Source organism: Cibotium barometz, chromosome 14 (genome assembly GCF_041138505.1).
Source record: "Cibotium barometz isolate CiBa-2024 chromosome 14, ASM4113850v1, whole genome shotgun sequence".
NCBI classification, from domain to species: Eukaryota; Viridiplantae; Streptophyta; class Polypodiopsida; order Cyatheales; family Cibotiaceae; genus Cibotium; species Cibotium barometz.
This window is the reverse complement of record NC_141059.1, coordinates 25586149-25601284: the sequence shown is the minus strand read 5'-3', so window position 1 is coordinate 25601284 and position 15136 is coordinate 25586149. Positions and strand designations below refer to the sequence as shown.

The following is a 15136-nucleotide window of genomic DNA, read 5'->3' as shown; positions in this document are numbered from 1 at the left end:
GCACACAAATTGCCATCCTCAAACCAAATTCTGGTGTGGGTTTTGCTTGGCCATAAGCCCACTGATTCCTTTGCAACCATACAAACCACAAATATTCAGATCTTATAATAATTCCATACTGGAGATGAGCAGCCCACAAATTCACCCAGAAGGACTTGCTTCCAGGTTGCTTCCAGGTCAGCTCACCTTTTAGCACAGGCTTAGTTAAAGCGTTTAAAACATTTAGTATATGAAACTAATGTGGGGTATGTCCTCTACTGGACCTTTACATCTAGGACAACAATTGCTTCCCATTCCTCATTTGTGTGCTTTAGCATCAGACCACACAACTTTATGCATGATCAGCCACATCAAACAAGGCTTTTTTTTGTTGAAACACTTTATGCCAGATATTAGAAAACTTGAAGTACCACTATTTTCTATCCCAAAGTGTGTTTCACCTTTGATTCAGTTTAACATGCAAGGGGGGAAGGGTGAATAGCTGGGATAGGGAGAAGTTTTTGGCAAGTCCTCCACTTAATAGCTTCTGGCTGAACAATAGGATGACAATCTAATAAGTGAATTTCCCCTTCCTTCTACAAATTTGGTCACTCCTTGATGAGTAGCCAGTCTTCTTTTCTAATTCTAACCATGTTTTTGGCTTCCTGCCAAGATAGCCACCTATGCTCCTATTTGTTCCACATATCCTGGCAAGAAAGGCCACCAAATAGATAGGCTATGCACATGGAAGAGGGAGATCCGTCCGAGCTCCGTTTAGTGAGACCATTGATGTCAGTAGCCTATCGAGCTCCCTCAAGAGAGAGAGAGAGAGAGTTTTTCTAATGTGTAGTTGAATCCACTTTAAGTAACCTGCCATTCTATCTACTCTAACAATCCCAAGGCCTCCTTTTACCTTAGATAAAGTACAGATATCCCATTTTACTTTGGACATCCCCAGCCCACAAAAAGTTTCTACACAAAGCTACCAACCTCTTGATCCATTATTGAGAAGGTCCTCTTTGTCACAGCTTCTTCCACGTTGCTTCGTCTTCTTGTTGGTCTAACTTTAAGAGTCTCTTAAAGGAGCTAGCTGCTGCTCTTGGCAAAGGAGGGTTTCTTGGCAAAAAAGAGGTGGATGAGGCAAGTGTTGCAGGTCTTTGCCTCCCTGAAAAGTTATGTATCTAAGGATGTCTCTACACAGTTAGAGGGGTCTCCTACAGAGACCTAAACTAACTATGTGAAGTCCCTCCAGGCAGGGTGCACCATTTTACCGTGGGATACTCAGGCTTCGCACAAGATAAGCAGCTGATTCTCCCGCCTGCTGAACTCAAAAAAATCCATGTTCATGGGAGGGCCACAGATACAAAGCAGGGCTCTAATCTGATCAGCCCCGCCCATTCAACTAAGCAGGAGATGTTGGCTCCATGTTATAACTTGCGCAAGTTGGGAGAGGGATAATGAGAGGTGTTTTTTTTTCTGACAGGTTATTTTTGATTCGCAAGAGCCCTTACCTCTAGACACGTTTTTTTTACGAAGAATTTGGAATTAATATATGATGCACGTGTTGTATTTTTGAATTATTATATGATATTCATCTTTCCTATTGTTTAGATCTCGACAATGTTCATCGTTCTATCTTGCATGTTGACGTGTTCTCCTTATGTGATGTTGTTTCACCTGTTCTGCACGTTTCTATCTTGTTAGCCTATTTATGGAGTCTCATGGATCAAGTCAAAGTGATCACATTCTATGGGTCTCTTTGGATATTTTGGAATGACTTCTATTTGTCGTGTTCAAGCCTTTATCTCACTCCTATGGTGGCTGATGGTAGTCAGTGCTCATTCTGATGTGGAGGATGGAGCATAGCAATTACTCTTACTAAGACACTAAATGATATTTTTACTTCATTTACGATGGACCGAGAACGACGTTAAAATTCTCACCAAGAGCATCACCATGCCCCACTGGTAGACAGCTCACGTTGAGAACTGAGTCTGGAGAATCTCTGAGAGGATGAGCCCGTGAAAGAGGAACATTCGAGTGCCAAAGAAAACTATGAACTAGAAGAAGAGAAGGATGAGCTCGCAGAAGATGACGTCATGAAAGATATAGTTAGTGAGCATATAGAGGACGTCTACTTGCAATCGAAGCTACTTTTAATTACCTCAAAAGAAGCTAGGAAGCTCTTGATTTCAGGCCTTTAGTGCTTGTTGGATTAGGTGTGGACCTTCCTTTGCCATGTCATCAAGTGATTCCTGGTCCTGCGGGGCGGTTGCTCATCTATTGGCATCTTCATGTCCAATTGGTTTTTTTGTAGGTGCGTCATTACCCTCAACAGTTATTGGTCATGGCTTATCGTGTATCAAGTACCCAAAGTTTCATGGTAAGGAGGATCCGGATACACATGTAGAAAATTTCAAGAATATTTGGCTAATAGCATCAACCTACTATTCTGACAGTTCAGAAGCATAATGCATTGAACAGAACCCTTGAATGGTCCAAATAAGTGCTAAACTTACAAATGAATGTTGGCTGAAATCGTAGGAATTGCTATCTTGTATTTGCTTGGAGCTATATAGATATGAAGGGCATTGACCCTAGTTTCTATAACATAAGATCAATCTCAAGGAGGATGTAGTACCAATCCAACAACAATGGTACAAGATGAATTTGAATTATGCATGACAAGTCAAAAAAGAAATTGATAAGCTGTTAAAAGTGGGCTTCAATTGATAGAGCTATTTGCGTCTCACCCAATTGTGATAATCCCCAAGAAGGAATGGGAAGTTGAGAGTGTGTGTGGATTACATAAAATTAAATGCAGCCACAATTACAGATCCATTTCCAATACCTTTCACGCATTCCCTCCTGGATACAGTTTACTGGCCATAAAATGTATTCATTCTTGGATGGCTTGGTATGGATGGCTCTTGAAGACAAAGAAAAGACAACTTTTATCATAGAATGGGGGGTGTTCGCCGCCCTCCAATGTTATGATATTCAAATTGAAGAATGCTCAAGCTACTTTCCAAAGAATGGTTCAAGAGATCTTTTATAACTATATCTCATAACATTCATGAGAATGTTTGTGGATAATTTCACTGTGTTTGGGAAGTGCTCTGAGCATTTGCAACACCTAACACTGTGTCTGGAGAAGTTCTGAGAAACCAGATTAAGTTTGAATCCGACAAAGTGTAACTTTGCAGTGAGTAGTGGGGCATTGCTTAGTCATATAGTCTTAGAGGAAGGACTAGCAATGGATCCTCACGTGAAAAGAATGAAAAGCATGCCCTTCTTCATTTACATTGTGCTGAATGCGAGACACTTGGTTTTGGGATAAATCCAGAGAGTCCCTACTTCTCGACTGAATTGGGAGGCTTATGGGATCACCCTTGACATTTAGGGAGCTTTTTGGTGGCAGTTGTGGCACTTGTATAGAGAAACAAAGATCTCCTCTTTTATTTGGCTTTTTCTACATGGTGGCCTTGCCACCAACCAGTGAAGATCGGTCTCATTGGCACTAGCCTAGCTTGTCCAAGATGTGTAGGAGCTTCAGAGACAGTTCACTATTGCTTATGGGAGTGCAAGGAGGCACAAAGGATTTGAACTGAAACACACCTTTTTGGAAGGATGAAGAGGGATGCCTACATTTGTTTTGGTGCTATTGTTTGGTTGACATAGTTCGGCCCACAAATCAAATTTGAAAGGAATGATAGAGACATGATCATATAGGTTACCCAAGGAGTGGGTTGGTGTAGTGCCATCTTTAGGTTACCCAAGGAGTGGGTCGGTGTAGTGCCATCTTTAGGTTACCCAAGGAGTGGGTCGGTAGTGCCATCTGTAGGACATGCAAGAGTCATACTACATCCAGCACAAAGATTGGACACTACATGATCATATAGGTTACCCAAGGAGTGGGTCGGTAGTGCCATCTTTAGGACATGCAAGAGTCATGCTACATCCAGCACAAAGATTGGACACTACATGGGAGATCATTGAGGCCATGGAGGGCACTTTAGTTTTATGATACGTAGTGCATTTACAGGATCTGGTGTGTGATATTATCCACACGCTCATGGCCACTTGGACCAAGATTCACGGAGGATCTTCAAGGGCTACAAAGACAAAACATGGCCAAAATTCATGAGAGAATGGGATCATGTCATTTTTTTCACTTTCTCTCATATGGGACCTTGGTGGCAGCAACACAAGGCACCCGATTGGTTGAGCTTTCCCCCTTGCTTGATCTGAAATATCCCTTCTTGTAATTTTTTTTTCATACTTAATAGAATTCTCTCTTTTAGAAAAAATAGTGAGGCTCCGTGCAACATTAAAGAATTGGGTAGGTTCTTTGGGTAAATCAAGTGCAAGGTGTCTCTGTTATTTGGCACACATGGCATGTCCATTGTACATGCTGACAAAAAAGGATGCTTAGTATATATGGAATAATAAATGTGGGCAAGCATTTTGGCACCTCAAGTTAATGTTAGTAGCAACACCACTATTGTAACCTTAGGATTGGATGAAGTTTCATGTCTTTGTGGATGCTTCAGATGTTGCAATTGGAAGTGCATTGATGCAAGAAGCAAGAGGAGGCTAGTACCGTCTAATTTATTATGCAAGTCGGATGCTACCTAGTGTAGAGAAGAATTATTCCATAATAGAATCCATAATAGAAAGAGAAGCCCTAGGTATGGTGTATTCAGTAAATAAGTTCAGGCGTTACCTTCTAGGCATCCATTTTGTCTTCCATATTGATTATCAAGCATTGCTGTATTTTGTAAGTAAGCAAGCCCAACCCGACACGGAAGCTGGCCAAATGGATGCTGTTATTGCAAGAGTTTGATTGCACCATACATCATAGACCTAAAAGTGAACACGCAATTGCCGATTTTTTTAAATCTCGAATAGGTTTCAGAGAACCACCACCAAATGGAGTATCATATCAGTTTTTGGATGCAAAATTGTTTACTCTAGATGTTCCATCAATGACATGGTATGATGAGATGCTGATGTTCCTGACGAATGGAGTATTTCCGGAAGGAATGTCTAGAGAAACACCACCAAATGGAGTACCATATTAGCTTTCGGATGCAAAATTGTTCACTCTAGATGTTCCATCAATGACATGGTATGATGAGATGCTGATGTTTCGGATGAATGGAGTATTTCTAGAAGGAATGTCCAAAGGTCACTGAAAAAGGCTAAAACTTTGTAGAACTTTCATGGTTGTGGCAGGTCAGTTGTGCAAAATGGAAATAGATCAGCTCTTAAGACGACGTGTCCCAAATCATGTGAAAGTGGTGGTAATTCAAGGTGTGAGTGGACAGCTCTCTTGAGAAATTATAGATCGGAAGATATTCCAGGTGGGTTTATGGTGGCCCGTAGTATTAAAGGGTGCCTGACAATTTGCAAAAGCTTGTGATTTTTGCCAACGGTTAGGTCAATCGAATGCTGCAGATAGAATGTCGCATAATCCAATATTAGCGTTAGAACCATTCCAAAAATTTTGTGGGTCCTTTCAAATCTCCAGCTCAAAGAACTCACAATAAGTACATTTTGGTGGCTACTGATTATTGCACAAAGTGGGTGGAAGCCAAAGCTCTTAGTGATAACAAGGCCAACTCAATAATAAAATTTTACATGAGATAATAATGATCAGATTTGGCTATCCAACTAAAATAGTGTGAGTGATCAAGGCAAACACTTCTTCAATGAGGTCATCGGAAGTCTAACAAAATATCATATGATAATCCATAAAAAAATTATTATCTATTGACATGAAGAATGGATAGGTTGAATCCACAAATTAAAAAGATTGTTAATCAAAATTGGATATACTTGGATCACAAGTTATATTCAACATTATGAGCATTCTGAACAGCTTACAGGGTCTCACAATAGGACACTCTCCTTTCTCATTAGTATGTAGTGCCAATGGAATTTATTATTCCTAGTTTCTAGACTCTCTTCGAATGAGTCGATCACCCATCGTCTAAAGAAGTTGCTCGCATTGGGAGAAAAGAGGCATCAGAGTAGCTGGATTGTTGATGTCATCCAAAAGTGTTGTAAGCTCTTTATGGATCGAAACACCAAGTTCAAGATTTTTGATGTGGGTGATCCAATTTTACTATTCAACTCTAGAATGGGTCTGCATCTGGGTAAGCACAAGATGCGGTGAATCGGACCTTACCATATTTCCACAAAATTTGGTATAGGTAGATTCGAGTTGACATCGTTGGATGGTGTGAAGTTACCAAAGCTAGTGAATGAGTTCAGATTGAAATCATATTTTGATAAACTCCCAAAGATAGTGCTGATGTATACCGCTTGACATAACAATGTGAATCCAGGTGGTGTGCATGCATCGGCTCATGTATAAATGCTTTATTATGGGATGGGATTTGCTTTGATTACGTTAGCTGCCTTGTCATAATAAATGCTTTATTATGGGATGGGATTTGCTTTGATTACGTTAGCTGCCTTGTCATCTCGATCCGCATCTCTTTATTTAAGTAATCATAATTTGACATGTAATCTTTTTGCCCACTACCCTAGTTTTTCTCAGTGTCGAGGGTTTTTTGTAGCCTCATTTTGCGTTCTCGATATTCGCTTCCACATAACTCTCATCCTTCACTTCCTTGCTTAATGCACACTCTTCTCGTTGCTTCCGTCCATCTCAAGTTCTTTTAGCAACTGTGGTGGACTTTGAAAAACTCATAGTGGTTTTGGATGTCAACACGACCTTCAACCTTGTAGATGGCTAAAAAAGTTAGGTTGATAGTTTGCACCATTGGTATAGAGTCCAATGACCCTTGCTCTTGACGTGAATGAGCAACTTGTTGAGTTGCAAAAGAATGGTTTCGTGAGGACATCCACATAGCACTCATACATCTTCACTATGGAATATGTAGCTTAAGTATTCCATCTGCTTCTAGAGGGAGCCACTAATGTCCCATTTGCTTATAGGAGATTATTATGAGTCTTGCATCGAGGCTATCAAGGACAATTTAGTCTATGAGTCACAATGCATTTGTAGGATTTGAAGCGATATCATCCACACCCTCGTAGCCACTTGCGCTAGAATCTAGGGATGTTCGAGGGTTGAGGAGAGAGAGCGCGGCCAATTTTCTTTTTCACTCACACTTATGTGGGACCTTGTTGGCAGCACAAGGTACCAAACTAGTTGAGATTTCCACCTTGCCTAGTCTCTTGTATATTTTTAGTACTTAATAAAAGTCTCCTTTCCAAAAAAGAGAGAAACCTACAATATCTCTTATCAACGTGACTTCAAACCTCTAAGGTTAGATGCCTTACACGATACTTGAGTGAAGTTGCATAGAAAAGTCACGCCATAAAGATTGTGTTATCGCTTCTTTAACCCAACAGTGGACCTATCCAATTAGCTACAAAATTCATCCTAGAATAAGACAGCCTATTGCATAATTGCTAACATACAAATAGCTTCCTTGGATCGACAATATGTAACTTAGACAATGTGGTCTAAAATGGTTCAAATTCTTAAAGCAAACTTATCATTCCTTTGTACAAGTTAAAAGCTCCTACTTGCCTCATCCATTTTTAATGTCTAAAGAGGCAACACAATTACTGCAAAATTAAGAACAATTGATTAAAAGAATTGTACGAAGCCGAGTAAGGACTTCACTTTCGTTCTATGATATTTCTTAGAATTAGCCACTTAGTGATCACTGGTTTACATACATCTAATGACATGACAAAGATATAGAAATACTAGATTAGAAAAGTCGGAGTTGCAATTAACTTAGCATGGTATAGTTCCTTCCTAAGAACCCTTAAATGCTCAGTATGTTCATATAGAGAGTAAAAAGACCTCTAAGGTTGTAATCCATTACAGTGGTAGTTGTGATATGTGTTTCTCAAAGGAGCAGAACACAAGCTTAGGTCCTGTGTTAATCAGTTTGGCTTCAAAATTGACCATTTTTGCCGATTTGGAACATAGCTAGAAACACAATTTTGCACAAAGGTGAGGCTCTCATATCAAGTATTATGCATGCACATGCACGAGCAACCACACACACATTCATGCATGCATAAATTGCACAAAAGGAGAGATGAAGAAATCAAATTACTATTGATTCAGTTACATGGAAGGTGGCTTCCTTTCATTGTGTGATTCTGAGACAGAAGCTTAGGTGGCCAACTGAAGAATTATTATAAAGGTCAGGTATGTTGCTAGAAAGAGGAGATTGTTAATGACTTGGATGATGGAATCGGGCAAAGAGATGAGATGACAGTCCACACGTGGATTATGTTTGGTCACTCCTAGTAACACCTTGTCTACCATATGAAGCAGGATTGAAGGTAGTCTAGGAAGGTAAAGCTCAAGGGAGAGCCTTTACGAGGATCTGGGGCTGTTCCTTTCCTTCACCCCTTTTGGGCATATTTGGCATCATCAGGCACCATTGACTTGTGTATTACACATCAAGAAAAAAGAAAAGAAAACTAGACCTGTCTGTAGAAAAGAATAAGCTACTTATCCACAGATCAACGATTGATAATAGACTTAACATAAAAAAAAGTCAGTGGTTTTACGATAGCTTCAGCTGTGCCTTTTGGATTTTGATTGCTGCTTCAAGAATGGTTTCCAGCTCTAGTTTAAAACACTCGATCTCCGCATTTTTCGCCTCCATTGCCAAACCCAACTTTCTCTCAGCCATGTCGTGCTCTAGATTTAGAAGCCGTTTCGTGTCAAGCAAGAGTGCTTGCCATTCAAGTTCTCTATGATTCTGACGTGATTCCATCTCCAATATTTTTGTCTGTAAAATTTGTAACTGCCAAAAAAAGCGAGCAGTATTTGTAAGAACTTAAATCTTATACGGCAGAATAGGGGTCTAGCCTCTGCTTCTCTAGATTTACAGTAACTCCTCCCCATATTTAGGGGGGTTGGACAGTAACAGTCCAAATGACAGACCAGTAATGCTGACTGTGGGCTGACGGGATGTCCAAAGGTCCTAGAGGAAGGGTGGTTGGTGCCCCTTCCTTTGTGCCTGTAGCTGTAGCTCACTCCAAGCAAACAAGTTGAAAAAAGAGGATGCCAATGTGGTCATGCAACCGCCACTCATCCAAATTCCACTAAAATTTTGCAAGTGACTGAGGAGGGGAGAGGGTTGATGTTATAACTATGCCCTAAGTGGCCACCATTGGTATCACCTAGATCAGGGCCACAGATTGTCGTTTGAGGTGTCGTGGATGACACCATCTGCAATGGAGTGGACCAGTGGAGTGAGATCAGTACCTGATCCCAATGGCAACCCAAAGTAGCATACGTGGGACTTAATGGTTCCCGCAAGGATGGGGATGTGTTGTGTATGAGTAGCAAGCAATCACCCGTGTTGACTCAACCACGAGTACAAGGCATAATAATAAAATGCTGTCCATATGGTGTCCTTTCACACCGGGTGGTCAGGGAAAAAACCCTTCAATATGGAAGGTAAAAAGTGCCCCTTATACCCCCATGTTCACACCTAGCACTACCACTACGAGTGTTCCTACAGAAGAAGACCCTGCTGAGGGAAGACCTCAAGTGGACATAGGAAGGGCAGACTGTGGTGCTTACAGGAAAAGTGTGACAAGATTTCGGGATAGAGTGCACAACGGAAGCATTGTGGAACAAGTGGATGTGTATGTGCGCGTTTGTGTGAGAGAAGCTAATGTGTGAGAGCTCGTGGAAGCCATAGCCATGAAGGAGCTCGAGTTGGAGATGGAGGAGAAGGGAAAGTGACCCTATCACTCCCAAAGGGGGACGTCCAAGATGAGGACCCCTGTACACCACACAATAGCCAAAAGGTAATCACAAGAGGCACAAGACAAGCAATTGACTAAAGGATCTTGGTCACATTAGCCTTCAGCTTTTTGAATGCGTACATAGCACAAGATACCTTGGCCTTTTATAGAAATGTAAGGTTCTCATATCCCTCAATAAGGATGAGGTGTACCCTTCTCAACCACATCATGACTCTAGCTTCGGCCACATTTAGCTTTGTTATAGAAACCTTGCTTTGTTAAATCTTTGTTATAGAAATGCAAGATTTACGTAGTGAAACAGCTCTAGCTTCCGCCACATTTAGAAGCTGAAAATTGAGTATATACGGCAAGAGCAAGGTGAAACAGATTAAGTGGAACAATATGTTAAGCAAATTCAGCTGCTTGACAGTTAGCTATGGGATACAGAGTCTATCCAGCCAGCCAGCTAGTGCATGCTACTTCGAGTTCCCTTGAGTTGGTTACTGATGTGATTCCATTGATCTACCCCATACACATAACCTTATCATTCTAATACATTCAGCATCCTGTTGCTCTTCCACCTCTCTCTCTCTCTCTCTCTCTCTCTCTCTCTCTCTCTCTCTCTGCTGACTCTGCCCCCATTTCCTGCACATGAGGGTTAAGCCTAACCTAACAGTGGTATTAGAGCCCAAGATTTAGCCTACTCTGTCTAAGCCCCGATTTTTCTCCGTACATCCTCGCGAGCCCGTACCTGTCCATACATCATCACAAGAATGTACATGTCCATACAATCACGCCATGGCAGCATTCTGTACGACCGCCACCGTACTACAAGTTGCAACCGCCTTCCTCCATCTCCTTCATTGCTGCACACTTGTCCACCTGCCCGCCATTCACCCTGTCTTGCCCATCATTCTGCTCACAATCCAACCCTTCCTTCACCCCTGCTGTCAGTGAGCAGCTCTTACCAGCAATGATTGATTCAAGCACCATAGTCACAGGGAGAGCCCACTGGGTGATCATGAGGATTGGGGAGGACAGAGTGGCTTTCCTAACCTCTACGCTTCGAACACTGCAGCAGGCAGAGCCACTTTTTGGAGCATGGTTCGTCAGTCCCTCCCACATGCTGATTTTTTTTGCGCACGGGTGGAGATTTTAACATGCTAGAGGCAGCAGAGGCACGGACACCATTTCACGCAAAGAGTACTCAGCTTGGAAGGAGCTGATTTTGGCTCTGTGGGGACAGGATGTAGCCCAAGGTCTGAGCTTCTCGAGATCAGACACGAGAGGTACATGCCCCAATGTCTTCAGATTGGATCGCTACTACGTTGATGAGTGAGGGCTTGTGGATGGGGTGGCATGGTTGGTATTCTTGCAGGCACTTCTTTCTCAGATCATGCCCCCGTCATTCTTTCCCTGGCGGGCCCATGGAAATAGGACACACACTTGAGCAGCCATATCCTCAAGTGCCTCATTCAGGACTCTGAGATTTGTAGCAGGATTGAAGAGATTTGGGAGGGTCTAGTTTTTCAAGATGGTTCAACAGCAGCGGCCCTTGATAAACAACATGGAGATATCACAGAACTGCTACAGGAGGCGGCATGGAGCAGGCTCATAGAGTTCAGAGAGCAAGACAGGTGCATCCGTCGGAGTCTGCAATCCCTACAGCGTCTCCAAGAGAGTGTCCTGGAGAACCTGTTGAATAAGGCCTGGATGGCGTTGGCCTCGACAGAGTTGAGTTCAATTGAGGAGAGGAGGGTGGAGTACAAATATCATGCTAGAGCTTCCTTCTGGACTCGGGCTGGACACCGGGTCACTGGCGATTTCTTTATCACACGCCCACACAAGCGGAAGGATGGTATCTGCAGATTGCATGGCAAGGATGGACTTATTGCCTCTGATCCCTCTCACGTCTAGCCATTGCCACAGATTTTTTCAACTCCGTTCTTTCTGGAGTCCCTCTCTCCTGCAGGTGAGGGACGTGAGGGATCGTGAGGCCTTGGAGAGGATGGGCTTCAGGTCTCTTTGTTTCTTTGTCATTGGGATCTCATGGAAGGTGGCTTCAAAGTCGCGTTCAATGAGATTATGGCCACGGGTTCGATGCCAGAGAGCTTGACAGAGGGTTTGATCCACTTGATTCCCAATGAGGGGGGAGATAGATTGGAGATCCAGTAGTGGGAGACTTATCACCCTCTAGGGACCGCCTACAAAATCCTAGACAACAATCAGCAAGAACCTTCAGCCTTTCCTTCCGACTTGATTCATGACATGCATACATGTTTTGTTCAGGATCAGAGCATACCTGTCAGGAGATGAGAGGAATCTCTAGAGATTCGCTGATGCGATAGAGATCTTCTGCATGCACGGATGAACTGGCACTTGTCGTATGGATTTTGGGCCAGCTGAGACTTTTCAGTGGATCCTGAATGGCACTCCTGTTCATTATCTTGGATGCCAGGTTTGGTATTGACATTTCCCCAAAGTAGCAGCTAGCCCCTCTTCTTTTGAGCAGTTTAAGGGAGCTGTTATACGGGAGTTCAGCCAAGCTCTCCCTAGCTGGCCGAGTCGTGCTGGTGAACCAAGTTCTTCTCGCCACCATGTGGTACATCACTTCCTGCTGAGCCTTCTTGCAGGCATACATTGGTTAGGTTCAACGATTGATCCGTAACTTCATCTGGGCTGGTAGAGTGATGGAGGGCCCGCATGGGCCAAGGTTGGCCTGAAGAGTGATCATTCATCCTCGCCATGTTGGCTAATGTTTTCCGGTATGTCCATTCCCGTTGTGGTACTCTGGCCACTGGAATTACTTCCTCCGCTTTCCCGAACAAGACCTGCACTGTGCCCCACTTCAGAATAAACTAGCGGCTGGTTGGTGTGAGGTGAAAAAAAGAAAGAAAAGCCTGCCTCTATAGCCCTTCCACCTCCCAAACTTGGAAACACTACCACGAACGGGGCACCACCAGCCACCGGCTGGAACACTCTCTCAACATTCGCCACCCACCCACACCATAAGACAGCTCAGAACCATGAAGGACAGATGATCATTCAACAAAAAAAACATATACAGCACCATACACACTGTATAAACACAGCAATTACACCAAAGACCAGGACTCTGGCCAGGATTTACTGCCAAGGGAATACACCCTTGCGTCTAACAACCAAGCCTCTGTCTCCTGATCTCTGTAATCTCAAGAGGGCGCCCACACCAGCAACCCTTCTTCACTTTCTCTGTAGCCTGGCTACTCTCTGTCTGCTCTGCTATCTGCCAATTGTCGTAGGCGAGCCCCACTGTCTCCAGCCCACACATCAGCACCACTTCTGCATCCAACACACACAAAAACCCAAGGCTCCCTCTCTGGTCAGCATCCACGCACTGCCTGCAATCACCGCCCACACAAGACCAGCTACTCTCTCAAGAAGGTGCCCACACCAGCTAACCTTCACTCAGCAGCTCCCACTCTCTGTATGTCGTGACCAGCAGCTTCACCAACCCCCAGAGCCTTGCAAAACCTCTTCACCACGAACCCACTGCTCACTGCAGCATCCTCAGACTTCTAGCCCAAGCCACATCTCACGTACCCTTCCTAATAGCAGCCCTCTCTGCTGCTCCAATCACCATGACAAGACGATCACTTTCTCACAAGGCCTCCACTCTGCCTGTCCCCTCGTACACTTGGCTGTACTCCAGCCCTTTAGCTGTTCACCTTGCCACCTGCAGCTCCTAGGCGGCCATCTTTATCTTCTCGCCCGTCTGCTGCAGAGCCTCTACCAGCTGTCTCTTTTAACGCCACCAGCCACCCTGCAGTAGCGCCAGAGAACCTCCACGCCAGCCCTTTTGTCTCTCCTTGCGCTCTGGTCAGCCACGCCTTCCAGCTCCTCAAAGAGTGCACTTCATAAGGGGGGCCCCTCTGCCCACGCTGTCCATCAGCCCTTCCAGTCGCCTTACTCCAGTAGCTGCGCTCCTCACCCAGTAGCGCTAGCCTTCCCAGCCGTCAGCTGCACACACCTGAGAATCTTCTGGTCGACCCAAACTGGCTACCTCATGCGCCTGGCTACTCAAACCATACACGCCTCTGCTCCCTTGATGGCTGCGCACCCTCAGCTTCAGCCCTTACAACCAGACAGTCTCACAGTCTTTGGCGTCTTCACGCCCTCTGCACACGGGAGGCTTCACGCTTCATATACCTGCAGCACCTCACTCTGTAGCTATCAGCTGCAACTCACTCCAAAGGCGACCCTCCCCTTTGGTTCTCCCTGGCGTCTGCAGAACACTCTTCGCCTGAGAAGCCTCTCCTATATCAAGGCGACCACCTCTTCTGTTGAGCAGCCCCTTTACTGCACCCGGCTCTCTCTCAAAACGGCCGCCTCCTTGCTTCACGCTCTCCAGGAATACAAGCTGGCAGCCTTCTTGCTATTCCACGTGTTTTTTTACAAATTGGCCATCTGACATATATTTTTTATTTTTCATTTAAAAGCCTCCCAGCCATACAATGCTACAAGGGCCCCCTCTTCTCCTTACATTCAGATCATCACACCGCACCGAATCTTCCAATAAATGCGAGAGTTGCCTGCATCCTCGTCATCAACATCATTATCATACTAAATCCGTCAATTCTCCAGTCGGTACCCAGCTTTTAGCAACCATCAGCACACCGCACAATTGCCATAAAACTCCAGATCTCCAGCGTCTGCTCCGGAAAACAAAACACGTGCATATACCAGCTCACAACCAAACCGCTCGGCCTATACACTTGCCAGGGCATTCAGGGCAAATTTCATTTGCAAACCACACGCACCATATGTACACTGATCCAAAATACCTCTCAGATTTTAGCCTGACATACTTTGCCCAACCCCTAGCCTGCTGAATTATTTATGATTAGCAGAAAGCATATGACCACGTTTCCCTCCATCAATTCTCTGAGCATCATACAGTGTAACCAACACATCTCTGTTCCAAACGATCCAAGAAACTCTGTCAACTTCCCCAGGCATAATCTTCCATCCCGCATCCCACAACACAACATCAGAACCTTTCGAGACAAAGCTTCTGACATACACACCATCCCGTCTCATCTCAACTCCAAAATCACTGATACGATCAGCACCAATATCGGAGAACCAATGTAGCAGCTCCTGCTGAGGGTAAAAATTGAAAGCTTCATCAAAAAAAACTTGTTGTACCATAACATTTTCCTGTCCATCAGCATAAGAAGCCTCACCATCAAAACCAGCCACCACCACAGGCAAAACAAACTCCTCTTCGACAGGCACCATTCCCAAAGCATCCACCTCAGTTCCTGTATGCTTATTTTCATCAAAACCACCAAGAAAATTATCCATTACAGTCTCCCTCTCATCTATAACAGTAGCATCATTCAAAGTCTTC

The 15136-nt window shown here is 44.0% G+C and overlaps 1 protein-coding gene across 9 annotated transcripts in view; it reads right to left on the bottom strand.

Annotated features, from left to right (window-relative positions):
* Positions 1 to 8073: 8073 nt before the first annotated feature.
* Positions 8074 to 15136, bottom strand: part of LOC147631850 (uncharacterized) — a 231822-nt gene continuing 224759 nt past the window's right edge. For 8 of the 9 annotated variants that reach the window (XR_015267360.1, XM_086808399.1, XM_086808403.1 and 5 more), the window contains one exon: positions 8074 to 8792. Coding sequence is in view for 7 of the 9 variants with exons in the window: in XM_086808399.1 (XP_086664525.1) it covers positions 8550 to 8792 (243 nt within the window). In the remaining 2 variants the exon portion in view is untranslated. The remainder of the gene's footprint in view (positions 8793 to 15136) is intronic. The other variant, XR_015267361.1, reaches the window with a different exon arrangement.